We start from the raw sequence: 27,335 nt of genomic DNA, 5'->3' as shown, positions 1-27,335 counted from the left end.
TATGATAATATACTACCTCTGGTCCCAGTCCTGAAATATAATAGGATTTTAAGGTGTCAAGTCAAACCATCTTTTAAAAAAAATGATATTTATCATCGATATGCTACAGAGTAAATATTTATTTATTTTTATCTTTCTAATAGTGTCGTAAATGTTAATATTTTTCTTTATAATCTTGATTAAAATAAGAGTAGTTTGATTTAGGACAAATTCAAATCTACCGTATTTTTTATTTGAAGACATCACTGGAGGGAAGAGACACCCACCTGAATGGATTCCATTGATTCTAGCAAGCCGGTAGATGGAAGGTGCCGTGACACCTACCATATTATATCTTTGTTTTTTTTTCTACTACTAGATAGCGTGTCTGTGCGTTGCTACAGGACAACTAAATATTTGTACTAAAAACACATAGATCACACGATAAGATAACAATACTGTGAAATTAAACACCGACGTTAAAGTGACATTTAATCCAAAAAGCAAAGTTCGTTAAATTAACATAACTTTTGTACTAAAAACACACGGATCGTACGATAAGATAACAATATTGTGAGATTAAATACCGATGTTAAAGTAATATTTAATCCAAAAAGCAAAGTTCGTAAAATTAACACTCTCACGGAGAGCGTGGCGTCGTAGGCTCACCAACTCTACTATATAGTCCTTTCCATGCGATGCAACAGGATAAATAATGTCCTAATAATTTGAGCATGAACATGTTGTATTGTTAAAAAACGATAATGCGAGCATGATGTTCAATATTACAAATTGAATCTTGTGCATGGCTAAAACTCTCATCAATGGTTTACAATCATCAAGGTATGCATTTATAGTATTATACATTTGTGCATACGCACATAAAAGTTCAGATCACTATAACAAGATTAATTGATTCATCAACCTTTTACAACTAACCATCTCCATGAATTATCAGTTTGCTTCATACAGGACTGGTATACCAAGGTCACCCTTCATATTTTAGATAATAACATAACATGCCTTCAACCATATGCCCCTAGTATTGAATTATGATCCAGTTTAGTATGCCTTTACTGCTTTGAAACATTGTTCTATTAGTAACTTAATGAGACGTAGGCAATTATTTAATTTAATATAAAAGACTTGTAACGAACAGACTATAATTCTAGCATACTATAATGGGATTATCATACTTAAGAAGTCACAGATCATGAAATTGCAACAAAGCTACTCACCCTTTCTAGAACACAAGTAGTTACAGGAGGCAAGCAAAATTTCAATGCAATTCAGATTTCAGAACTCGATGTTATATATAGAAGGGATAGACAGTGTAGTCAATCAAGAAGCATCTCTTTCTAATTTTTTGTAACTTGAACATTTTTCAGTGACTCTGGAATAGGTGATGATCCCTGCAGACGGCTTCCTAAGCTGCCATGGCCCCTGTTCACAGTCAAGTTTTATATAGTATTATGCAAAAGGAAAACTTAAAATATGGAGGTATTCCTGTGTCCTTTGTTATTTTCCCACTACCTAGGTAGATTAAAATATATCTGGCAAGAAGGTATTAACTACTCAAAATCACCACTTGCTATGAAGTTGATCAAAGTACAGCTCATTTTGCATGGATAGCCTTGACTGGACATCGACGAGGCGCGGAGGCCTCCACTCTCCTCTAGGCTCCAGATTTGGCGTTCGACGACGGCAAGAACCACGGCCTAGCGACCCACTTCTGGCCCCGCAACATTAAGTCAGTAACCGGCCCAGAAACCGCCCCAGATAAGAGATCACAAGCTACCCATGACCACACAAAACCACAGATCAGAGCAAAGGCAATACCTTTGGGGGACCAAGGGTGCGAGAGGAGCCGAATTCGGTGTTAAGATCGCACCTTTGCGTGTCCCAGCGGTTGCGGCAGTGGAGGGAGGGAGACGATGCCAGAGAGGAGGATGCGCGAGTGCTGCGTTACCGGGCGGACGTGAGTGTCACGAAGTTTGCACCCGCCGGCCTGACGCGGTCATTCGGGGCTGGATCGCCGCTGCTCGATCTAAATACCAAAATGATGCATATATTTCCCCAAAAGAAAATAAAATGATGATATACCCTCTCTTAAGCATGTTCATTAATTTATTGGTAGGAAGTGCATATAAACTAAATATATACTACTAATAACACTAAAACAGTTACACACCGTGGGAACCGCCATAACAATACCAGCTATTGCGGTATTCTTGCTCCCAGTAGTACAGCCTCTGCAACACGAAAACTATATATGGATCAGAACGAAAATTCTAGGAAGCTCCAAAAACACAGAATTTGAATCATGAATAAATTGCACTGTGCTTCTGTTCGCAAGATGACTCAACTACTGAACTAAAACAGAACTGCTATGCTCTCCTGCTCTTATGCCTTATGATCAAGCAAATAATATTGCAAAGAATAATTAAATAGAGCATATTAATTCATATAGCTACTGCCCTGCCATCTGCTGGCCAAAGCTCTAGCATGCACAGGGTCGACATAAGCATGATGCATGAACAATTAAAATGTAATTTAAGAGATGTTCAGAACGTTTGTTTTTTGTAAATTCGTCTTCATGATGCGTGAACAATTAAAATATAATTTAAGTTTTAGCATAAAATCGAAACAATCTTATTTTTTGAAGAAATCAAAACAATCTTATTGCAAACTGCCAGGACAAAACTCGATCTTAATATGTCACCTGCAGCTGTCCTGTTTATGAAAGTATGGCTCTGCATATAGACAATTATTGTTTAAAGCTAAAGTAACATTAATTATCATAAACAAGAATATAAATTTGTATCACCGTACTTGCTCCTAACTGGCTTGTTTAGTTGGATGACATAGAACCTAAATGGAGGTCTAAAGAAATGAAAGCGGGAGAAGCAACCTGAATATTATAGGGAACGTCCAAACAGGAATTGCACTTGAAAGCTGGAGAAGAACCTGAATACTAACCATGATGATTGGCCACGAAAGTTTTGGAGACATATATACCTGGGTGATGATGCGGTAGGCGGGGTTATGCGTGGTTACGCCTAGTACTGCCGAGATCGATGGGTGCGGCGGCCAAACTATCAAACTGACGAGGACAGTGGACTTTGCCCTACCAAGAGGGCAACAACGATGGAAGACGTTGGTGGAGGCGTACTGATCCTTTGACGACGGCAAGCCGGTGGGGAGGGCCTGGCGGAGACGCACGCTAGCTGTCCGGTTGGCCGTTGGACGCTATTCCTTTCCTTTCTTCCACGGGCAGGACGAGCTGAATGGCGGCTTGCGCGATGATCGATCCACTACGGTGATCGATGATAGCCAGAGCGACGATGGTTCGTGGTGGGGTGGGGAAGCAGGATATGGCGTCTGATCTTGTCTGCCTCTCTTTTGTGCGGTTGTCGCTACAAGGAAAGAGAGAAGGAGGAGAGAATATGAAAACCCGGGCTTGCATGTAATGTGATTTTAGGAAAGAGAAGTGACGTATTTTTTTGCAAGCCTTAATTATGCCTGATGGACGTCCATTTCTTCCCTTCCTATTTGGCCGACCGTAGACATGAGATTTTTTTTCACGAGCGTTAATTACGCCCAGATGGACATCTGTTTCCCCTCCTTTCTATTCGGCCAGGCAATTTGTGATTTTTTTCACAAGCGCTTACGATGGGTGGACGCCGTTTGGCCGTAGGTTTCCGTCTATTAGTGGCATATGATGAGACAAGATCACGTGATTCTCGCGTGGAGTGGCATTTTTAGGGAAGAAGCGCCGTGTGGGCCATTGTGGGGGCAACGACGTCGGGTGGGATAACGAGCATGGGATCACACGTAGGTAGACCGACGAACCGACGTTGGATTGTCGCACCAAAATGATGTCCACTTTTTAATCTTTTTAGGCGTGATGAGAGAAGAGATTGATGAGCCATGCTAATGTGCCGCTTGTGGTTGGTGTGGTCTTTGATGATGGCAGTTTCCTTCTTGATTGGTTGCATGGCTTCCTTCTTGATTGCACATGCACGATTCCTATTTGCATGCACCATTGTGGCGCCGTGCATGGAAGGTGATATGGTTGCTCGGTTTTACGTAATCCTTGATATTCTTTCTTCCTTCCAAAAGAAAAGAATAGAGATTGATCTATAATCAATCATTCATATATATAGTCCTCATTTAGCAAATTGTATTGCTATAATCGTGCATGACTAATTTGGAAGGAAGAATTTTGTTGCTAGGGATGGGTGTAGGAGCGAGGGCTGCGGGAACGCAGCAGGCAGGAGTATGGGCCCACGTTGGAATGTCGCACAAAAAAATGTACATGCTTTGTTCTTTTTAGTTATAGAAGATAAATTATAGCTGGTATACTCTCGTCCAATAGGAAATATATATATGGCCCATAGGAAATACCAGGAGCGCTACATGTATGAGGAAGAGTTCGTCGATTTCCCTTCTGCTGCGGCCACTCTCTTTCTTAACTTCATCGTGCGCCTTAGCGTCCGGCATCGACGTCGTTGTGGCGCCATGCATGGAAGGTGATCTGATTGCTCGGTTTCACGTAATCCTTGATATTCTTTCTTCCTTCTAAAAGAAAAGAATGGAGATTAATCTATAATCAACCATTCGTATATATAGTCCTCATTTAGCAAATTGTATTGCTATAATTGTGCATGACTAATTTGGAAGGAAGAATTTTGTTGCAAGGGATGGGTGTAGGAGCTAGGGCTGCGGGAACGCAGCAGGCAAGACTATGGGCCCACGTTGGAATGTCGCACAAAAAGTGTCAACGCTTTATTACTTTTAGTTGTAGGAGATTAGCAAATTGTATTGCTATAATTGTGCATGACTAATTTGGAAGGAAGAATTTTGTTGCAAGGGTTGGGTGTAGGAGCGAGGGCTACGGGAACGCAACAGATATGACTATGGCCCACATTGGAATATCGTACCAAAAAATATCCATGTTTTATTTTTTTTAGTTGTAGAAGATACCAAATTTGGCAGTCGCATGGTTCCTCATCTGCCTGCTACTACACCGTCTGATCTGCAGCGTAGAGGCCATCCAGTGTTCTGGCCGTGGCCTGATCAGATAGCAATCCTCTGTTAATTCAGACGTCATCTCCATTGTTTTTATAAGTTTTTTTTAGTAGATCAAGTCATTAGAGTTAGGGTCTCTCCGTGCTAAATTTATTGGTATTGAGGATTTATCTCCTCCTCCTCCTCTCCGTCGACGGTGAAGGGGAAGGGTGGAATTGTTTTCTCCATGGCGGCTCTGCTGGAGATGAGGATGACAACTACGGCGTCAGCAATTTCACCGGCTTGACGACACGGAGACATTTCTTTCCGGACGGCGACATCAAGGTAGAGTTGATGTCACCGTTATGGAATAATTTTCTCCGGTCTCTTCTCCGTTTTGACGTGGTTAGATCTGGCCACGATGAAGGACTATAAGACACCAGAAAGAAGAAGAAGGAAGACACCAGAAAGAAGAAATTTCTCAACTCTGTCTACATAAATGTTGGCCGTCGTTCGTTAGGCATCTGTTCTCAAGCCTTCTGCCGAGTGTTTGCCTATGCGGTCATCCATATTGCAAAGTGTCGTACATGTTTGGTTTTGAGATCGGGAGCTATTCACAGTGTGGATATAATTTAGATGAAAATCAATTTCTAGATATTTGTGTAATCCAGAGTTCTTATAACGTGTTGATATACCCGGCTATTATCTAATGTAATCGTTCTTTCGTCGCAAAAAAAAATCAGCTAGCAATCTATCACAGTGAAGCCTGACTCTCTTCCTCCCGTTAATCACCAGGCTTTTCCCACTCCTCAGATGCTGTCATGCGAAGACCTCTCCGCAAAGCGCATGCCCCTACCACTTCCTGCACTATTTGTTCAGTCCATCGATCTATCTCCGGTTCCTCCGAATTTGTTGAACTGGCACAGCAAGCATGCATGAGCTGTGAAACGAATTGGAGGAGAACGAGCTCCGGCTCTCTGCAGATCCCCACCCAATCTTCATCTGCAGCTTTCCATATAACCCCAGCCCTCTCATACATGATACATGGCATGGCTCCCCACAAAGTTAAAGAAGAGGTACTTCATCTGTTTTACTGTCAAAACCATTTCTATATCGATCAATTAGTAGGATGTTTAATGAGAATCTATCTTAGATCCCGTTTGGATTGACTAAAATAAATTAGTCAGCATGTTCGCTTGTTGGTTTTAACCGGGGCTTATCAGCCAGCCAACAGTGTTTTTCTCTCACAACAAACCAGCACCAGCCGGACTTATCAGCCCAGAAACCAACCAGCAAACAGACCGACTAGCTGCAACACAATAAAAAAAAAACTCTAGCTGATACCTCTATACGACTTAGCTTATCGTTTATTTTTGAACTATTCAACCATCCAACTTAATTATAAAAAACTATCAACTTATAAAAACATTAGCTGGTCCTAGTGGGCCATTAATGACTCCTTTTCATGTGCCTACTAGCGGGCTGGGCCAAATACCTTGCCATGTTGTGCAGGAAATTGAGAACATTTGTTACAGGTAACCATACAAGAGTTTCTAAAAAAAAAGGGTAACCATACAAGAATATATCGGTGTTTTGCACACTTTGATCTACCCCTTTTTACTCCACATACAGGCCTTGATGCTGAGCTTCAAAAAAAAAAAGGCCTTGATGCTGTGACCACACCTTTGACAATTTTTTATTGGCTTCTGTGTCCATTCGGTTCATCAAAGCGACTACTTCATGCACCTTGAATGCTTCACTTTCGATTGCTAAATCTACCTTGTTAGCATCCAAGCCAAAGGATTGGCTAACCAATGAGCTGACAATTTATTCTGTTGTGTTTTCCTTCCTAATATGCTATTTCAACAACAAACCACTTGATGAAACAACCAGCAGTAAGGTGCCAGCCTGAAATCATCTCCACAAGATAACATTTCAAAACTAATATTGCTTCCCTGATATTTCTGTGCATTCGCCAAACTTTGGGTTTTATCTGAAATTGTTCAATTTCCAACCTTTCTTCTCCATATACCTATACGCGGAACAGACATGTACCTTGAAGGCCTTATCATGGGGTACCAGCTAGTTTCACAAAATTTTGAGCACACACGTATTGGCATGTGTACGTTGCTAGTTAGGAGAATAATGCATTCTTTTGGCCGGCGTGTTCTTGATGAGTATTTAATTTAATTTTTACTTGAATGTCATAAATACTTCACCGTGCTGCTACGTAGCTTCACACCAACACCACGAGACTTGTTCTGCTCTGCCTGATAATGATATGTCTCTCTCGGGCTCGGCAGCTTCCATCCTCCTCCATGCCTTCGTCCTCACGACCCTTCTCCTCGCCGCCGCCACGGTCTCCACCACGGCATTTGTCCCGGTGGTCGACCACCGGGACGACGTGAACACGACGATGTTTACCAACGGCTCGGTGACGTCGTCTCCCAGTGCCGAAAACTGGGAGATGTACTACTGCTTCCTCTGCACGGGGCGCCACCCGCTGCTCATTCACTACTGGCTACTGCCCCATCTACTGGGACGAGTGCCACCTCAACTGTTGGGATGCCATTCCCGACGCATCAGCACCCCCCGCGCCAGTGCCGCCGTCGTCGTCGGTGGGGTCGTCGGCGGCCCACCCCACGGCCACGGTGCAGGGCAAGGAGTGCTACGTCATGAAGCTGTACATGTCCGGCCGCTACGTCATTGTCGAACGCCTGAGCTGCGATGGCATCGCCGCGTGCTTCCTCACCTGCGGCGGCGGGGAGCTAGACGATCAGAAGGTCGCCATGGGCACCGCCGCCGCCACGGTGCCGGCGACGATGACGGCCGCAATGCAGCAGGGGAGCTTTGTGCCTTTCGAGCTGTGCAACACGCAGGTCAATGCTCTGCGGGCTCCACCATCAGCAGGCGTCGTCGTCCCGGCTGGTGGTGCACATTGACGGTCCTAGCTGCTGTCTAGCTCCGGTCTCATGGATGGATGTGTGTGTGCGCGCGATGTCTGCATGCGCGAGTGTCGAACTAGTCGCGTACTCGCGTGCTGTAATCTGTGTGGATTCATTTGGTTTTTCATTCGTGAATGTGATGTGTTCCTTCGGTTCATTAAAGTGATTGCTACGTACTTGAATGCTTCACATCTGATTGCAAATCTTGACATCCAAACCAAAGAATTGGCGGCTAACCAGTTCAAGGAGATGACAATTTATTTAGTTGTATTTTCCTTCCTAATATGCTACTTCAAATGCTCCTTGAAGAAACGATAGCTAAGTGCGTGCCGGCCAATCATCTATACAAGATAACATTTCAAGACTAATATTGCTTCGCTGATATTTATGTGCTGTAACGAAACTTTGGGTTTTATTAGGAGTTGTTCAATTTCCGACGTTTCTTCTCTAAATGCTCAGAACAAACATGTACCGTGAAGGTTTTATCATCCTTTTATATCTTAATCGACAATTGGACTCATGCAAGGAATGATATACTATTAATGCAAATTCCTATTCTTGCTTGCGCCCGCGGCAGTGCGCGGGTACAGGCTAGTTTCACAAAATTTGAACACAAGTGCTTTTTTTTAAAACGTGCTTGGCACGTATTTCATTAAGGAGAAGATAAAGTTTACAAAACGGCTAGCTGAACGTCAAGCGGCAACTTGCCGTTGACGAACCACAGCCCACGACAACACAACAAAATAGAAAGAAAGGCGGTAGGGAGAGACCCTCCAACACAGACCTAACCAACTGAACCTGCACCGGAAAAAAAAACATCAACACAAGCTTGCCAACCGAGAAGATGAGGCCGTGGTGGCAAAGCATCCACCGAGAAGAGATGAGACGACGGTGGCAAAGCATCCACCAGAGTCAGCATGGCGGTGAAGTATCCGCGAGAGGGTATGCCATCACGCACTCAACGGCAACCGGATGAGGGGGAGCCCGAAGCGACATCGGCGGCAAAGTATCCACCCAAGCAGCGATGACAGCAGAGCATCCGTCAAAGTAGAGCGACAGCGGCAAAGTATCCACTACGGAGAAACAAACGACAACGACAACACCAAGGAGGTTAGACAGACCAACGCGAAGAGAAGTTTGAAGCACACACAGGCACACCCGGAAGGAACGACTCCGGCTAGAGTGGCAGGAGGAGGGCTGCATAAGTGCTCCAAAAATGGCTTCAAGAAGGATATTGACATCCGCAGACGCTAACAACACTGGAACAAAGCACTCGGACATGACTTTCGACCCCAGCTAATTAGGCGAATCATGCATTGTTTACATGTTCTTTAATTAGATGAACGTGTGTTTTTATGAGTATTTAATATTTCCACTGTCACAAAATTTAAACACACAAGTACTGGCATGCCTATGTTGCCAGTTAGGAGAATCATGTATCGTGTACATGTTATTTAGGTCGGCGTGTTCTTGATGAGTATTATTTAAATTTTACAGAATTTCACTAAATTTTGAACACACACAAGTATTGGCATGTGTACGTTGCTAGTTAGGAGAATCATATATTGTTTGCTTGCATGTCCTTGATGACGACCCAGAGGTAGCTAAGGTAAATTTGTAAAACAATGTTTGCCAAAATGCCCATTTTTTGGAAACATAAATACTTCACCATGCATGTAGCTTCACACCACCAACACCAAGCTAGCCATCTTCTGCTCTGCCTGGCATGTCTCTTCCGACAGCTTCCACACTCCTACTCCATGCCTTCCTCCTCACCCTTCTCCTCGCCGTCACGGTCTCCGCCGCAACATCCATATCCATCCCGGTGGAACATGGCGACGTGAACACGACGACGTTTACCAACAGCTCGGCGACGACGTCCCCTGATGACAAGGAGAACTTCGAGATGTACTTCTGCTTCCTCTGCTCGGGGCGCGACCCGCTGCTGATTCACCACTGCCCCATCTACTGGGACGAGTGCCACCTCATCTGCGACGATGACATGTCCACCTCCACCACCGTCGATGCCGCCATTCCCATGGCAACTGCGCCCCCCGCACCACCAGTGTCGTCGTCGTCGTCGTCGCCGCTAGGGTCGTCGGTCCACCCCATGATGCAGGGCGATGACTGCTACGTCATGAAGCTCTACATGTCCGGCCGCTACGTCATCGTCGAACACCGGCCATGCAAGTACATCGCCTGGTGCTCCCTCACCTGCGGCGGCGGGGAACTGGCCAACCGCCGGAAAGTCATCATGGGCGGCACTACGACCACAGTGTCGGCGACGATCCAGGGGAGCTTTCTGCCTGCTGTCGAGCTATGCGGCACGCAGGTCAATGCTCCGTGGGCTCCACCATCAGCAGGCGTCGTCGTCCCAGTTGGTGGAGCACACCGACGGCGCGCGCTAGCTGCAGCAGCTTAGCTCCGCGTGCGGTGCCTGCGTGCGCGAGTGTGGTTCAGGTCACGTACTCGAGTGCGATCGATAATCTGTGTGGATTCAGTTTTTGTTTTTATGGCTGTTATTATGCGCCTTCGATTCATCAAAACTTGAGTGTTTCACTTCTGGTTGCTAAATTTTGGCATCCAAGCCAAAGAATTTTGGCATCCAAGCCGTTCGTCCGTTCGTCTCCGCGGCTTCTGGCCGCAATCCGTGTCACTGTTTGCGAAACTTCTTCTGCATATGTGTGTGCTGAAAATTGTTCTTGTACTGAAACTCCATGTTTGTGCTGAAAAATGGACCTACCGGCCGCTATGACTGAAACAATATGTGAGATTCATATCTTGCCAAATAGTATCAAACAGGGTAGCACCCGGAGGTCTGGCCCTAGGCCCGCGTCCGGGCACTTCTCCCGGCGCGCCTGCTCCGTGCCGCTCACTCGGGTTGCGTGTCACTCGAATGACTCGCACCCCACCCACGCCGTTCGTTGCTCTCCGCGCCTACTTCGTGTCGCACGCCCGCCCGCTCGGGTTCCGTGCCACTCGAACGAGTCGCGCCCCACCCACGCCGCCCGAACTCCACTAGCATAGAGAAGAGGAGACACCGAGGAGAGGCAACAGAAGGCGAGAAGAGCGATGCAATATCCGATATACTTTTGAAATATCCAGATACAACACTTGCAACATACGTATAAAGGCGGATGAAACGTTTGAAACATGCATCTGAAACACTTGAAAAAAAAACACATGAAACACTTGAAAACCATTGCAACATATACGCAATCCAGATAAAATATTTGCAACATATGTGTGAAACAAATGCAACATCCAGATAAACACACTTGTAAACATACGTCTGAAAAATAGATGAAACATTGAAAACAAACGTTTGCAACATAAGTGTACAACCATTGCAACATATGTAACACCCCCGATCTACTTTTGCAACATACATACGAAGTCCTTGCAACATACCTCTGAAAAAACTGAAACACTCGAAACATACGCTTGGAACATACGCTTTCAGCACAATGTCACCTCGCTACATGGACAAATGGAGCTCGTCGTTGTGGAGCTTGATGCCACAGAGTCAAAGGAGGTCGTCGGTGCCCGTGATGGACCACCAGCGGAAGAAGGCGCTGGCGCGGATGTCGTCGAGGCCTGAGATGCGGCGGTCGTTGAGGCAGCCCGTGAGGCAGTCGTTGATGGCGGCGAGGTAGCTCCCCACGGGCAGCACGATGCGGCAACTGGAGCAGAGGTCGACGACGAAGTCCCCGGAGCCGGCGTCGAGCATGTAGGCACGTGCGTTGGCTGGGAACAGGCCACGCGGAAAGCCCTGGAGGCGGAGCTCGTCGTACTCGGTGGTGGCGGGCGGTGACGAGGTGGAGTCCGGGCAGGCGAGCCGGAGCAGGAGTAACACCGCGAGGAGGGAGGCGCCATCGTAGGTTCATTGCGCGGGTCAGAGACCGGGGGGGGCGGAGTCTTGGAGGCCTGGAGGGCAGAGGGGAACATGAGAGATGTGTGGGGGCGGCGGAACAATCCACGATGGGAGAGTAAGGCCGGTTGAAATATCCGGACGGGTGTCATGAGACAGACCGTTGCGGTTGCCTGGGCCGCCTGTCCGCAGGCCTAGCAAGGAGGCGTCCGGACGGACGGGATTGATGGACGTCCTGACCCCGCGTTATCAAAATAGTATTGCTGTGATGAAAACTATGCCACTCATTCATATCTATATTTTGTTTGCGTTTGGGATTTGAATTTAAATTTAAAATATGTTGTAAGTTTAGGTTTTTTATGGCCTTGAAATAAAGTTATTATACCGTAGGATATATATGTAAAATGGGAGCAGATATATGAAATAAAGGTAATGTAGGGGACATAATTTAAGCTATGCCCTATATGTAAGGTGATATTTATTGATATATTATCTCTCCTATTAAGAGAGAGACGGAGAGGAGCTATGTCTCATACATTTGGACACGCAAGAAGCGCTCTTCTCCCTCACTAGTTCAGAGGTTTTTGTCCTCTTTCTCCTTACTTGATACGATACTGCTCCCTCATTTCCAAATTATAAGTCACTTTAACTTTTTTGGTTCATCCATTTTATCATGTATCTAGACATATTATTATATCTAGATACATAGTAAAATGGATATATCAAAAAAAAAGTTAAAACGACTTATAATTTAAAACAGAGTGGGTAACTTAGAATCATTAGAGGTGTCCTAATATACAATGGATCTATGATCAGAAATCGTCACATGCCAAGGAGGTCCCAACATATATATGTAATTAGGGATGAAAATGGACGAAAAAAAATCTTGTGTCGTCCCTACCCATTTTCAACTTTTGTTCCACTCGTTTCTGTATATGCGAGATCAGGTTCGTTTTTACTGAAACGGAAGAGGGTTTTCCTGCCCGTTTTTGCAGGATCCCATTTTCAACCGGGATGACCTGGATTTATCCCATTTTCAATCAATTCCATATGACTAACAATTATATGTCCTTATGTCATGTTAGTACACCTACTAATCATCGATTATGCATGTTAACATATTAACACACATGCCATGCAATTATATGTGCACCCTTGTTGTGTGCCTTTACACATAACACTTGCATAATCCTAATTTAATTTTCCAGCTTTCAGTCTATATTTGTCCGTTTTGATATGTCCGCATATCCCGATTCTATTTCCAATCCTAGCAATTTTAACCTAATCCCGTTTCTACAAAAATATATATATAGAAACAGAAGAGAGATTTCCGAAAAAAAATCCTCCCCTCTCAACCAACTATTAAAGTGATATGAATTATCCAATCGAATTAGAAAACCAGATGTTTTTACTCATGTACTAAAATTGGTTTTTGCTCCTTGGGTGGTTACAAGGTTATGTAGTCTGACGTAGAGCCTCGTCGAACGTTCTAAGTGTAAGTGTGTTGGGTTCATAAACCCGGGGTCCCTCACGGACCAGCTTCCCAGCAAAGGCTCGGCTCAACAGATGACGTTGCGAACGACGCACAATTCCTGGGCCGGCCCAAATACCTAAACGATATGCCAGAAGGGAGATCCAATCTCCAACCGAAAGACCTCGCTAAGGAGGAACAACGCTCGCTTCCGACTCCGGCCCGCCTTTTTAACCGGAAGGCCTAGCCAAGGAGGAACAACGCTCGCTTCTGACTCTGGCCCGCCTCTCTGACCGGAAGACCTGGCCAAACACCGCTTCCGACTCCGACCTGCGTCTCCAACCGGGGATGCACCGAACCCCTGCTTATAGCTCTTCTCCGACTAGCACAGTCGGAGCCGACTGGGACCAACCGACCGGGGATGCCCGCTCGGTAAGGACCAGGAAACGGACGGAGCAAGTAAGGCAGGGCACTCAAGTCAACCACAATATCGAGGACTGTACCCTGCACACCTGTAGGACAGTACCAATAGGACATGCCAGAAGGGCACCCTGCAACCTTTCAGGTATGTCAGAACCCCAAAAGTATTGAGGACGCCAATATTTACCCTACAGTGGTGCGGGCGCCATCAATTCCCATACCAGACAAATACGGTAAGGCCTCCCACATGCATCTGGGCATCCATAGTGTTGTGAACGTCGATATTTACCGTACCTGATGGCCACGGTGAAAACCTACCACATGCGTCTGACATCAACAGTATTGTGGGCGTCTACATTCATCTTGTACCCGATGGCTTGGGCAACAAGACTTAGTAGCATACGTACTCTCTCTCTCGCTTGTAAGGCTGTCCCCTTTATCTATAAAAGGGGATGCGCTCTCTTCCAACAAGGAAGACACTAGATACCGATCAGTTCACTCACACACAACAACAGAACCACTAGGTTCAAACCTTGAGCACACGCTCAAACACTTAGCATATAGCAGAGCTCCCGTCACTCTCGACCCTTCAGACCAGAGTGTGACCGGACCTCTTGTACCCCCCATCTTTTCCCTTTCGTTTGTAACCCCACAGCAAACTTTGAGAACCTAGGCTCAGGAATAAAGTCACCGACCGACTCAAACAGGACGTAGGGCACGTTGTCTAAACCAGTATAAACCCTGTGTCATTGGGTGCTAGGCCACATCCGATCACAGCGTATGACAAAACTATAAATATTTATGTGTTGGTCACTTTCTGCACCAAAAGTTGGCGCCGTCCATGGGGAAGACGCCGTACGTTCACACTTTTGGTCATCGGATGGTCCATCTTTCCGCCATCTCCACCATGGCGGGCTCAAGCGATACAACTCGCTTTGGCTCACTAGAGTTCCCCACACTCCCACTTGTTGGGATGTGGGGACCTCCCATCTTTGAGCCGTCCCAGGCCTTCCTCTTTGGAAGCCTGGACTTCGTCGCCGACCGGCTCGGCATGCTGCACCTCTACGAGGAGGCACTTGTTCCGGCGCTCGTCGGAGGAGATGCATCCTCCATCGGCTCTGGGACACCCGACGACTTCAACGACAAGGCGCCTACGCTTCATTCCAAGCAAATGCTCTGCTCAAACCCCACTGTGAGTAATGTACATGCTATTATTTACTCGCTATTTGCTATCTTCCGCCGATTATCCAGAGGGACCGCATTGTCCGCACTGCAAACACCATATGACCAGTTCCCCTACGGCCTCGCGTCCCCTGCAGATGTGTACGCTCAAGGGCTCCGAAGGACGCTGGCGCCGCCCCCTCTCACATCCAAATTCATGGGAATGGCGAGCTATGCTCCCACCACTTTTCATCAGCTCCTGGATGACGAGGTTGAGAGTGATGGCTCCAGCACCGACGATGTGGCACCTAGCCACCGTCCATCCTAGGAGTGCGCTATGGTAGATGCTCCAGGACAGCCGTCGGTGGTAGCAAAGTCCTTGCAGATTCACACCCCTTTGGACCCTCGTGCGGGGGCCCTCGTGCTTGTAGAAAAGCATTGTGAGGAGCTATGACAACGGTGGTAGAACCAACCACCACCTGCGTCAACGCGCTTGGCACATCACACTATGCCCCATGCACGTAACCTGGCGAGCGACGCCCGGGGTCACGCTTGCCAGGTCCAGCGCAACATCATGGATGGGGGAACAATCCCCCATAGTTCGCTCAGGCTGGACAGAACATCATCGCCGCGGCAATGCTTCTGTGTGGCCTTCCTGAACCGAACGACCCCCAAGAACAGGCGATCCATCGAAACCTCTAAGCATTGGTGGAAATCGCCGCCGTTCAACAGGTGGAGAGCTCTACATTGCGACATCGACTCACGACCTCTCTCCTAACTAGGGGAGTGGGGACGCACCAGATGAATCACTCCATCCACTCATCGCTACGGCGGTCGGACTATCATGGGGAGCGATGAAATGCACCCCAGGCGTGGTCACCGGCCGGACAATCGGAGTCCTAGCCCAAATGGCCTAGGACCACGGGCCTTTAGCCATCACATCTAGAGAGCGTCGTTCCCACAGCGCTTTCGATTGCCGACCAACATCACCAAGTACACCGAAGAGACAAACCCTGGTATATGGCTCAAAGATTTTTGGCTCACCTGCTAAGCTGGAGGAGTGGATGATGACCATTTCATTGTTTAGTACCTCCCCATCGACGTAGGGGAACATGTTCAAGCGTGGCTCGAATTCGTCCCACATGACAGCATCCGCAACTAGGCAGACCTCAAGAGGGTCTTTGTTAGAAACTTCCAGGGGACGTATGTTCACCCTAGGAACTCCTGGGACCTCAAGAGCTGCCAGCAGGAGCCCAATGAGTCCCTATGGAATTACATCTATAGGTTTTCGAAGCGGTGCAACTCCCTTCCTGATGTCATCGACACCGATGTTATTAGCGCATTCCTCTCTGGGACAACCTATGAGTCCTTGATCCACAAGCTTGGTTGCCTGAAGCCCCGTACCACCCATGACTTGCTCGACATCACCATGAACCACATCTCCAGTGAGGAGGCGGTCGGAGCGGTCTTCAACAGAGGCCAGGACAAAGGCAAGGCTAAGTGCAAGGATCAGAATGAGGGCCCCTCCATGCAGAGGGGCAAAAAGAACAAGAAGGATTAATGCTAACCGACCAACCCTGCGTTGGTTGCTGCGGCTGATCACATGGGCAAGCAACCCTAGTAGGGCCTGCCTGACCACTTCGATGAGCTCATGGAGAGCCCATGCACCAACCACGCCTACCTCATCAAACACCTCTATAAGGACTGTGAGCTCCTCAAGCGTTTTCTACGACAGCCAGGTGCGCCAAAGGAAGGAAATGGCAAGGAAGCAGCAGCCAAGAAAGGGGGTGTGGCAAACAAGGATCTAGACGACTGAAGGTCCCTATACGGTGACCAAGGAGATCTGACCAGGCGCCTACCGACTGAAGGACAACAAGAGCGATGTTCTCACCAACACTTGGAATATTGAATAGTTACGTCGTTTCTTCCCTTAAAAAATCCGGTCTTACTGTCTTTTCACTTAACGTTTGCTCCTACAAAGCACCCTGGCCCGAACACTTTTAGCCTGGGTTGCTCGGGGGCTCCACGAGGGTGTGATGCCACATCTCTTTTTACTATCATATGATAAATACATTTTTTCCCAAACAAAAGGGTAGTCCATTCCTTTAATTATCTTACGTAACTTTGCTTTAAATATTTTGACCAATCGCACCTCGTCTCTACCTATGGTTACGAGTAGCTGAGCCTCGTGGGCCACGCTCAGGCTCTTAAGGTTGTAGCCTACGGGACGAATGGGTAGGTACAAAAAAGAAAGAATAAAAAATAGAGGTATGCTAAGGTAAAAATAAGAAACGGACAGGACAAGCTTCTCCAAACGAAGTGATTCCATCACAAGAACAAAATTGATTCTATTCTTTAATACACAAAACATTTACCCAAGGGGCTCCCCCATGACATTATCTTTTACATTTGCTAAGGATTTCTACTTTGAAAAACTTCTACTACGGCTTCCCGGCGGCATCGACGACCAGCTCGACCGGTGAGGGTAGGGGCTGCTCATCCTCTGGCTAGGCAACGTTCGGCTCAGTTGGAGGTGGGGCGACATGCACTTGTGACCCAAGCTCCACTCCATCCACAGGCTAGGCAACATCCTCCTGGCGTGCTCCTTTGGCCACGTTCGCACGACAGGCATCCATCACCCACTACATAGAGACTTGCTCGGCCACCAACTGTGCGTGTGACAGCAAGCTCTCCCCAAGCAAGTGGATGTCCTCTGTGCTCTAGCCATCGACGTACCCACTGTAGATGGTGACAAAGTCCAAGTCTAGATGGTGCGTCACCATCGAGGTCAGCACCCCCGACGTCTCGTAGAACATCCCATCGGTGATAAGGGCCTGAACCTCGTTCAAAACCTCCGCTAGCTGGATGGTGGGCACACTAGTACTTGGCGCTGACCCAAAGACCTCCAAGACAATAAGTTAGGCAACATTGCATATCTGGTCAAGTTCCCTCTTGAGAGCACATCACTCTTCAAGGGACTTGGCCTCCGTATTCTAGCCAATCGTTGCCTTAGCCATCTCTAGGTCCTGCTCCAACGACTCCACCTTTTCGCCCAGCTCTAGAAGAAGGACGACAAGCTCAGAAGGAGGCTAAAGAAAAAAACCAAGACACCAAAAGTAGAAAAGGGTACATATCGAGGCAGGTGTTCTCGAGGATGGAGAGTCCCTCCTCCTACCGAGTCACCTACTCATGCAACCGGGAGTTCAACTCCTCAATCCGAAGCACCTAGCCCCGGAGCATGAGCACTTCCTGGTTGGCCTCTGATCGGGCCTTCTGCTCTGACTCCAGGGCCTTTTGCTCTGTCTCTAGGCTCTCTAGGGTACTTTGGAGCACCATCTCGGTGTCCGCTAGAGACTTCTACAGCGCCGCCTCAGTCTCTGCCTAGAGACCTTCACCGCCTCAAGCCCTCGCTCAGCGGCGGTCGCCTGCTCTGCCACAAGCAGCTTCATTGTCCATGCCTCGGTCGCCTCTGCCGCCCGATCTTGGAACTCAAGGCAGGCAAACTCTAGCTTGTGCTTGAGCTCGGCGACCCAAGCATGCTCCATCTAGAGGAAACAAGACTTATGGCTCAACATCTCCTCCAGACCTAGCAAAATAAGAAGCAAGCGTGCTGAGGCAACCAATGAAAGACCAGGTGTCAAGGACAAAAGCAAAAAACTCACCTCTATGACATGGGACAGGTCAACCGTGACCGCCTACTAGATGGACTTGACCCGCTCTAGGGCCTCTTCTAGCTTCACCTTGGTTTGGGCGAGATCGGACTCCATCGTAAGTCCTCTCCCCCAAAGTACATCCTAGAGCTGACACTCCTGCTCATCCCAAAGGATGAACCAAACCTTCCTCGGGTCCATGAGGCAAGGCCACACCAGGTCGGTGGCTCCTAGCCTATTGGAAGGCCTAGCTGATGACCAAACCACCACCAGCTCCTGCGACGGCGCTAGTGGCTCCACCTCATCACCTGCTTTGCCGTCGAAGGGGATCTCCACCACCTTGGTTTCATGGGCCACCGATAGATGTTCTGGCTCCAGCTCGGCCACATCTCCCCCCAACACCTCCATCTCTGACCAAGAGGGTGAGCTGTGTGGCCCTCCACCCAGCAAGGTAGGGAGCCTGGTCTCCCTCCCCTCTTCCACCATAGCCAGTGGTGGAGGGGCCGCAAGGGTCACCTCCAACGTAGCCACCGCCACCACCAGGATCACCACCATCACCTCTGCCACTGCCGCCATACTAGCGACTAGCTAGCAAGGCATCGCCCCCAGAGGGGAAGGATGCGCTGCCACCACCCTGCTCTCCCCACCACTCATCATGGCACGCTGCAAGGTGGGCCTCCACTCCTCCTATATGGAAGTTGGGGCGACGCTCTGTCCCATCAGCATTTGGCTGCTGTCAAAAAGAACAAGTCAGTCACACTCTAAAAACTCAACTATGAGATCAGAAAGGGACAAAGAATACATACCGAGACGCAAATGACAGGGCTCTGAAGCCTTGACCCACCAGCAGCGGGCCCACCAAACAGGGACCTCCTATAGGATGCGACACATACCCCCTCACTTCGACTAGGGGGAGTCAATCTAGCCGGCTCCCGATTGGCCTACAAATCACCGCCACCTCTAGCTCGGGGTGCGTCGACTAGAGCAGCTAGCGGGGCATCCTCCCATTGTGGGTTGCATGCTGGTGTCGGCCCCGATGATGCGTGGGTGCAAGCCTACTCCTCCGACCGCCTAGCCTGCCTCACCGCACTCGTAGCAGGCGGGGACAAGGCCGGTGATGCCTCCAAAGAGAGCGGCAACCACGTCCGCTTTGCCTCCCGCTCTCCGACGGCCTCTAAGCTCGCAGCGTGCTTCCTTGGCAGGAGAACATCACCACACCTCTCCACCTCATGCCCACCGCTGGCACACGTGGCTATAAGCTCGCGATGCACCATCGAAGTCAAGACCTCCCAGGCCCTCTCATTCTCAGAAGAGCTCGCATCGTCGCCCACCTCTGTGGGGTCCTCCGACTTGAGCTCTAACTCGATGTCACTCCTATTTTCCCTGGTCCGCACACATTGGGTGATCTCCATCTTCTTCTCATGCTTCCATCGAGCCTCCTCAGCTCTCTTCTTCTTCTTGGCATCCGCTGCCTCCTTTCAGGGCGGCTTGTCGAGCCACGCCCTCCGGCCCCTTCAGAAGGTGCAGCCAGGACTTGTAAATTCCAAGCCCCTACAAAACAGACAACACAAAGTCAAGAATATAGGGGAACAAGATTGAAAGGGACATGAGATAAGGAAAGGAGAACATACCAGTTTGGATAGCTTTGAAATGTTGAGAGCTCTGGGCTTTCCATCGAGGGTCTCTTTGGCCTTCAGTCATAGCACCCGGTCAAGACGGCCCCAAACTTCGTCGCTCTCCAACTCCTCTAGCGATGCGCGGTCAAGGTCTGTCGGGCCATCATACATCCACATTGGCCGCGTCCTCTCCGCCAGCGTAGCAACCCACCAGCGGAAGAAGGTGTGAAACACCCGCACCCCGTTGAGGCCTTGCTTCACCAGCTTCTCGAGCTCCTCCTCGATGATTTCCACCTTCTTCTTCTCTCGGCTAGAGGGACCCCATGACCAACTATCCTGCCTCTCCGGCCTTTTGCCGGTGAACAACAGGAATGGTGCCTCCACCGGGTTCCTGATGTAGAACCACTCCCCATGCCACCCCCAGTTGGAGTCATAGGGGGTGTACGCAGGGTAGGCGCCCGACGCGCTCGGTTTCTTCTATAGAGCGAAGCCTCCCACCGATGTGGTCCTAAGTGGCTTCCCCTCTGACAAAGCTCGCCCAGAGAACATCCACTAGAAGAAGTCCATGTGCGGCTCCATCCTGAGGAAGGCCTCGCACACGGTGATGAATCTAGCGATATGCAACACCCTAATCGGATTGAGGTGCTACAGCTCCAGGCCCTACTCATTAAGGAGCCCACGTAGGAACCAGTGCGCGGGGTATCCCAACCCGTGCTCATGGAAGGCGAGGAAGGAGACAACCTCACCGGCCCAAGGATGTGGGAAATCCTCCCCCATAGGAGCCCTCCAGTGCGCCACCTCCTTCGGCGGTAGCACCCCCTTCTCAGCGAAGGTGGCCAACACCGACCCTGTCATGACGGACAACCTCCAGCTCAACATGGCGCTCCCAATTTCCTCCTCTCCCTCGCTCTCCCTTTTTTTCCTAGGAACCACCATGGCACGAACACTCTTGGCAAAAAGGAAGGAGGAGAAGTGGTAGATGGGGAATAGGTGAAGGAATGGATGAAAGCCCTCTCCCTTCCCCTATTTAAGAAAAGGCACAATGTTTGGGGAAAGGCAAAACAACGAGGGCAAAAAACCCTCTCCCTTCCTCCATTCAATGTGGATGGGATATGATGGGATGTGCCCTGACCGATGGGACGCACCCTGCCCGACGGAACAACACCGGGTTAGACAAGACGTGGCCTGGTCATGGCCCATCACTACCGCACACCAGGCATGGGAAACCAAGCACAACTACACACAGGCGGCTCTCCGCCTTCCTAGGCAAGACCTCAAAGGGCCCAACAACAGGATCTCCGCTAAGGAGAAACCAATGGGCCTCCTGAATTGATCAGACGACTCAGGCAAATGCCGAGAGACAGGTAAGGAGCAGAGGGATGCCCCATGTGGGCCATGCTGACTCTGTCATGAATGATGAGCATGGATCCCGATCAGACATATCCGATTGGAGCTCCTCAATCCCCATCACTCGAGTCATCAAAGTAACTTACCAACCTCCACTATTTCTTTATATGATCATTCATTCATCAGCTCTCATTCATACATTCATACACGTATTCACATTCATTCATACAAATCATTCATTCATCCCATATATCCGAAGCATTGCATATGCAGTTAAATGCATCACAACGCTCTGTGTTGCATCATGAAGCGGCAGTTGCCTTATTCAAACATGAGCAATGACCGACCGGGGATCGAAGACCGGCCCCACAAAGGGCTCGAGGCCGCCTCGGGTCAAACAAAGCTAGGGGAGAAAACACAGATGAGCCCTGAGCGACCCTTGCCTAGTCTGCTCTGAAGCAGATAGGGTCATCTCAACCTTCTTGTTTGCTCCTAACCTCGAGCCAAGCCCACAGAATCTCCATCAAGGGGAGGCCAGCGGGCCACCTAGGTTGGTCTCCGGAACAAACCAGGCATCTACCTGGTTGTGGGTTAATGAGCAGTGGAATGCCATATGAGGGCTATGCCAACCCTGTCACAAACGACGGACCTAGATTTCACTCGAACATGCCCGTTAACGAGCTCACCGAGCACGTCACTCGAGACATCGAGGCAAGCAACGTTAGCTTAGCCCCTCCGATTGTGAGAAACCACGGATGGGGTAACACACGAATCTCAACCTGACCCCTACCAAGCCTAATGGGGCTCAGGGGCTCAAGACGCCCAATGCCTCGGCTGCGCCTAGGTCCGTGACTCCAACTCGCCCGATCCCACAACACACCTAGCGCCTAGATCCGTGACTCTGACTCGCCCGATCTCTTGTTGCGCTCGATGCCTGGATCCATGACTCTGACTCACCCAATCCTCGGCTACGCTCGACGCTAGGATCCATAAGTCTATCTCGCCCGATCCCCTAAAAACTGCCTCGACTGCGCTCGACGCTAGGATCCGTGACTCCATCTCGCTTGATCCCTAAACTATCTCGATTGCACCCGACGCCAGGATCCACGACTCCATCTTGCCCAATCTCTAAACTGCCTCGGCTACACCTGACACCAGGATCCATGATTCTATCTCGCTCGATCTCTAAACTGCCTCGGCTACGCCCAACGCCAGGATCCATGACTCCATCTCGCATGATCCCACACGCCCACTGACAAAATGCCCTAGGAGATTCTGCCCGAATCACCCGAGGGCTTGGGGGCTACACCTGTGGGTGCGCTTGTGCGCACCCGCCATCAAAGACAAAAATCCCACAAACGATTCTACCCAAATTGCCCGGGGGCTCAGGGGCCCCTGTCGGGTTCATAAACCCAGGGTCTCTCATGGACCGACTTCCTAGCAAAGGCTCGGCCCAGCCCAAATACCTAAATGATAGGCTAGAAGGGCGATCCAATCTCTGACCGTAAGGCCTTGCTAAGGAGGAACAATGCTCGCTTCCGACTCTGGCCCACCTTTCTGACCGGAAGGCCTGGCCAAGGAGGAACAATGCTCGCTTTCGACTTTGGCCCGCCTCTCTGACCATAAGACCTGGCCAAACACCGCATCCGACTCTGACCCATGCCTCCGACTGAGGATGCACCTAACCCCTGCTTACAACTCTTCTCCGACTAGCACAGTCGGAGCCGACTGGGACCAATCGACTAGGGACGCCCGCTCGGTAAGGACTAGGAAATAGAAGGAGCAAGTAGGACAGGGCACTCAAGTCAACCACAATACCGAGGACTATACCCTATATATCTACAGGACAGTACCAACAGGGCATGCCAGAAGGGCACCCTGCAACCTTCTAGGCATGTCAGAACCCCAATAGTATTGAGGACGCCGATATTTACCCTACAGTGTTACGGGCGCCATCAATTCCCATACCAGACAAATGTGGTGAGGCCTCCCACATGCATCTGGGCATCCACAGTGTTGTGGGTGCCGACATTTACCGTACCTGATGACCACGGTGAAAACCTCCCATATGCGTCTGGCATCAACAATATTGTGAGCGCCCACATTCATCTTGTACCCGACGGCTTGGGCAACAAGACTTAGTAGCATACGTACTCTTTCTCTCTCGCTTGTAAGGTCATCCCCTTCATCTATAAAAGGGGATGCGCTCTCTCCCAACAAGGAGGACACTAGAGACCGATTAGTTCGCTCACACACAACAACAGAACCACTAGGTTTAAACCTCGAGCACACGCTCAAACACTTAGCACATAGCGGAGCTCCTGTCACTCTCGGCCCTTCGGACTAGAGTGCGGCCGGACCTCTTGTACCCCCTATCTTTCTCCCTTCTGTTTGTAACCCCACAACAAACTTCGAGCACCTAGACTCAGGAATAAAGTCACTGACCGACTCAAACTGGATGTAGGGCACGTTGCCTGAACCAGTATAAACCCTATGTCATTGAGTGCTAAGCCACATCCGATCACAACATATGGCAAAACTATAAATATTTACGTGTTGGTCACTTTCTATGTCGACAAAGTGGCACCACATCATCTACCAGCGAGTATCTATATCTATATCTATATATCTTATATTTTTAAACCCCACTAGCAATTTATCCACATCAGAATCCACTAACACATCCAACTAACACATATCATTATGTCTTCATTCAAGCTATTCATATTAGTAAACCACATCATTTACTAACATATATAGTTAGTTGTCCACACAAGATGCTAAAAACCATCCATTAACCTATAGTATTATGATATTTATTTATTCATATTAGTAAATATAAAAAATATAATTTCATTTGCTATTTCCACGGCAGCACGCGGGGTGTTCGTCTAGTTATATTGATAGTGGAGTATTATATTGTTAGTTTAGTGTGTGTGGGGATGGTGGGGGTCAAATGGGCTTTACTAGAAATTATGAAAATAAATTTTCAAAAAAATATCCTATTACTTTTAAAAAAGTTATGGGATTAAAAATCACAAAATCCGATTGAATCTTAAAAAAAATTGTGTTAGTTGAGTTTCATATATTCTTTTTATAAAACCATGCTCTATATTATGGTGGCTGGCTTGGAATTATTTGAAACTTATATGGATTTCTTTTGGGTGTTTATTTTCTAGTAGATGCTCTCGCTATCTGTTTTAGTTAGTATATGTGACAACCAAGCCACGTAGAAATTCAAGTTACTTCAATAACAACACATGTGACATGTAATCACCTCATAGTTGATCTTGGTAAATATAAACACATGTTTCACTTGTACACACATGCTCGATCACATACGTACACTAATCTATTAATGCAAGCACCACACATCTCTATGAGCATGGATTTTGAGATTGATAAAGTCACCACATACATCTCAATATTGGTGGGCACATCGTGTACAATTAAAACAATAGCATCATATATGATATATCATACAATAAATCCGGAAAAATACGAGTACATGTCTTGAGTCTAGGACTTAAACCGAGTGGGTTCAACCACAAGAAACCAAACTTGTTCGTAACATTTTGTATACTTATTTCCACATCATTCTCATGTGTTAAATTTGTGCTAACAATCCAATTCCCACCAAACGGAATTCATTTATGTCTGTAAACAAGAAACATAAAACATTATGTGCAGCAAACAACGTTTCTTTGCGATGTCCTTTGTATCTAGCTGGTAGGTCCCATATGAGTCATCATCAATTAGGCATCTAGATTGTTTCTTTCATGCCCAAAATAGAAAAGTTTGCCACCATATCCATCTTCTGGTGCTTCTGTGTTCATACTAAACAGGATCAAGTACGAGCTGGTTACATGATACTTATAGCTGAAGTCACTTCAACTTCGACGTAGTCTAAGTCATCAATTTAAACTAATTATATAAAAATAACAAGTATGTCTACTAGCAAATAAACACTAAAAGAAACTATATGAGATTTAAATAATTCCAAACTAGACACAGTAATGTACTCAATCATGATTTTAGAAACATATCTAAAACCTATGGAGCTCAAACAAAAATTCTAAGATTAAATTATATTTTTGGTATTTTTGGATCCTTAATTTTTCAAAACAAGCATTTGAATTTTTTAAAAACTTATTTCCATTTTTGAAAAAGTCTATTTGAACTTTATAAAAGATTAACATAGTACAGTTGCCTCCATCGTGGCTGACATGGCAACATGTCATACTAAGTCACCTTGTGAACAACACAGGGGGCTAAAAAGATACGTTTTTCCTGTTTGATGGAGTAATCGGACCACAAGTCCACAACCATAGTCCATAGATGCTTTTTGTCTTTTTGGTGACGGTGACTGGTGAGAGCCTAAGAGGCGGAAAAGAAGGTGTTTGGTTGTTCTCCTAAAATTTAGTCGTCTCATCGGATGTTTAGACATATGCATGGAAATATAGACTAATTACGAAACTAATTGCATAGTTTGCGACTAATTTACGAGATGAATCTTTTAAGCCTAATTAGTCCATGATTTGACAATGATTTGCTACAGTAAACATGTGCTGATGATGGATTAAGTAGGCTTAAAAAATTCGTCTCGTGGAGTGCTGATGGATTATGTAATTTATTTTTTTATTAGTATCTAAACACTCCATGCAATATCCTCCCGACACACCTCCTAAATTTTAGTAACTGGATCCAAACACCCCCTAAGTAGGACATGGGCCTGTTCAGCTAGAATGTACAGTATTTTTCTTTTACAATAAAACAGCTTCAGTCGGTTTATCAGTTGGCTTTAATACCAGCTAAACAGGCCCCTCAGTCTATCAAGTTTTCTTCGTTGGGCCTATCCTATCGACATACACACAGCCAGCCCACTGGGCCTGTGCGATGTCTCATATACAAATGCTGCTCAGTGCTTGTGTATTGGGAGAGGAATGTCAACGGCAGAAAGCGACAAGGTGCCGCCGACACACGAAGCAAGCTGAGAGAAACCGCACGGAGCAGATCCTGAACTCTCTTCGGACTTAGGAAGGGCGTCGGACCGGATGGTCATGACCGAGTGCATGCCAGTCAATTTGATCCTGCAATTGACAAGGAAAGAAAATGATTAGTAATTTAAGGTGGAACATGCCGGTGTTTGTTTAGACAGTTCCAAATATACGGCCAAATGACCAGCACGATAAAGCTATCAACTACAAAGTCGATATCCAGTATGTTCATGATGTAATGTAAACAAAACGAGCATACCAGCATTTATTATTTACTCAGTTACATAGATCTAACTTAGCCGATGATCATGAAAACATGTGGAAGATGTAAGGGTAGATATGTAAGCATACATGTGAGAGACATACTAACTTTTACCCAAGACAAAAACAAGTAAAAGCATATAAAATAGTCAGTACATCCTCAATAAAGCAGGCTATCGGCTAAAACAGTCGATTCCAGTGATCGGGTCGCACGGCATACGATCACTCATCCGTTGGATACAAAAAATCTACAAACAACCAGACTCAATTGATTGTACCGCCAACAGGTCGAGTCGTCTGATGCAACATTGACAATAGGACTCTAGATAAGAGACCAGCGGTCGATAGACCTACTTGTATTGCAAAGGAATTGTGAAAGCATGTTATGCGCGTGGAGGCTCAAGCCATCGACTAAATAGCCGATAGAGACATAGCAGGTGGCTGACGCCATGCTCTTCTTAATATATAGATCTATTAATCGACAGTGTCCAATCCGACACACTATCAATAGATCGAGTCGACTAATGCAACATTGATAGCGGAATCATACCGGATATTGACAATCAATGAATCTATCTCTTAATCAAACGTGACTTCAAACACCCGC

The 27,335-nt window shown here is 47.5% G+C and overlaps 1 protein-coding gene, 1 long non-coding RNA gene and 1 pseudogene across 2 annotated transcripts; 2 read left to right on the top strand and 1 right to left on the bottom strand.

The window, feature by feature from the left end:
• Positions 1-748: 748 nt before the first annotated feature.
• Positions 749-3,383, bottom strand: LOC136464759 (uncharacterized). Its single transcript, XR_010761268.1, has 3 exons — positions 2,998-3,383; positions 2,171-2,231; positions 749-2,026 (listed from the first exon to the last, which is right to left on the bottom strand). It is a non-coding gene; the product is annotated as an uncharacterized lncRNA (long non-coding RNA).
• Positions 3,384-7,270: 3,887 nt separating this feature from the next.
• On the top strand, positions 7,271-7,931 carry LOC136466268 (uncharacterized; annotated as a pseudogene).
• A 1,729-nt stretch (positions 7,932-9,660) lies between these two features.
• LOC136466267 (uncharacterized) lies at positions 9,661-10,356 on the top strand. The gene has a single exon (XM_066464667.1). The coding sequence runs from the start codon at positions 9,661-9,663 to the stop codon at positions 10,354-10,356; it is 696 nt and encodes a 231-aa protein (XP_066320764.1).
• Positions 10,357-27,335: the final 16,979 nt, after the last annotated feature.

Source organism: Miscanthus floridulus, chromosome 7 (assembly GCF_019320115.1).
Source record: "Miscanthus floridulus cultivar M001 chromosome 7, ASM1932011v1, whole genome shotgun sequence".
NCBI classification, from domain to species: domain Eukaryota; kingdom Viridiplantae; phylum Streptophyta; class Magnoliopsida; order Poales; family Poaceae; genus Miscanthus; species Miscanthus floridulus.
The sequence above is the reverse complement of the archived record's forward strand: the minus strand, read 5'-3'. Positions and strand labels throughout refer to the sequence as shown.

Bases quoted from the DNA above. Each gene is read 5' to 3' on its own strand.
- LOC136466267 (XM_066464667.1), top strand. From the start codon at position 9,661: ATGTCTCTTCCGACAGCTTCCACACTCCTACTCCATGCCTTCCTCCTC.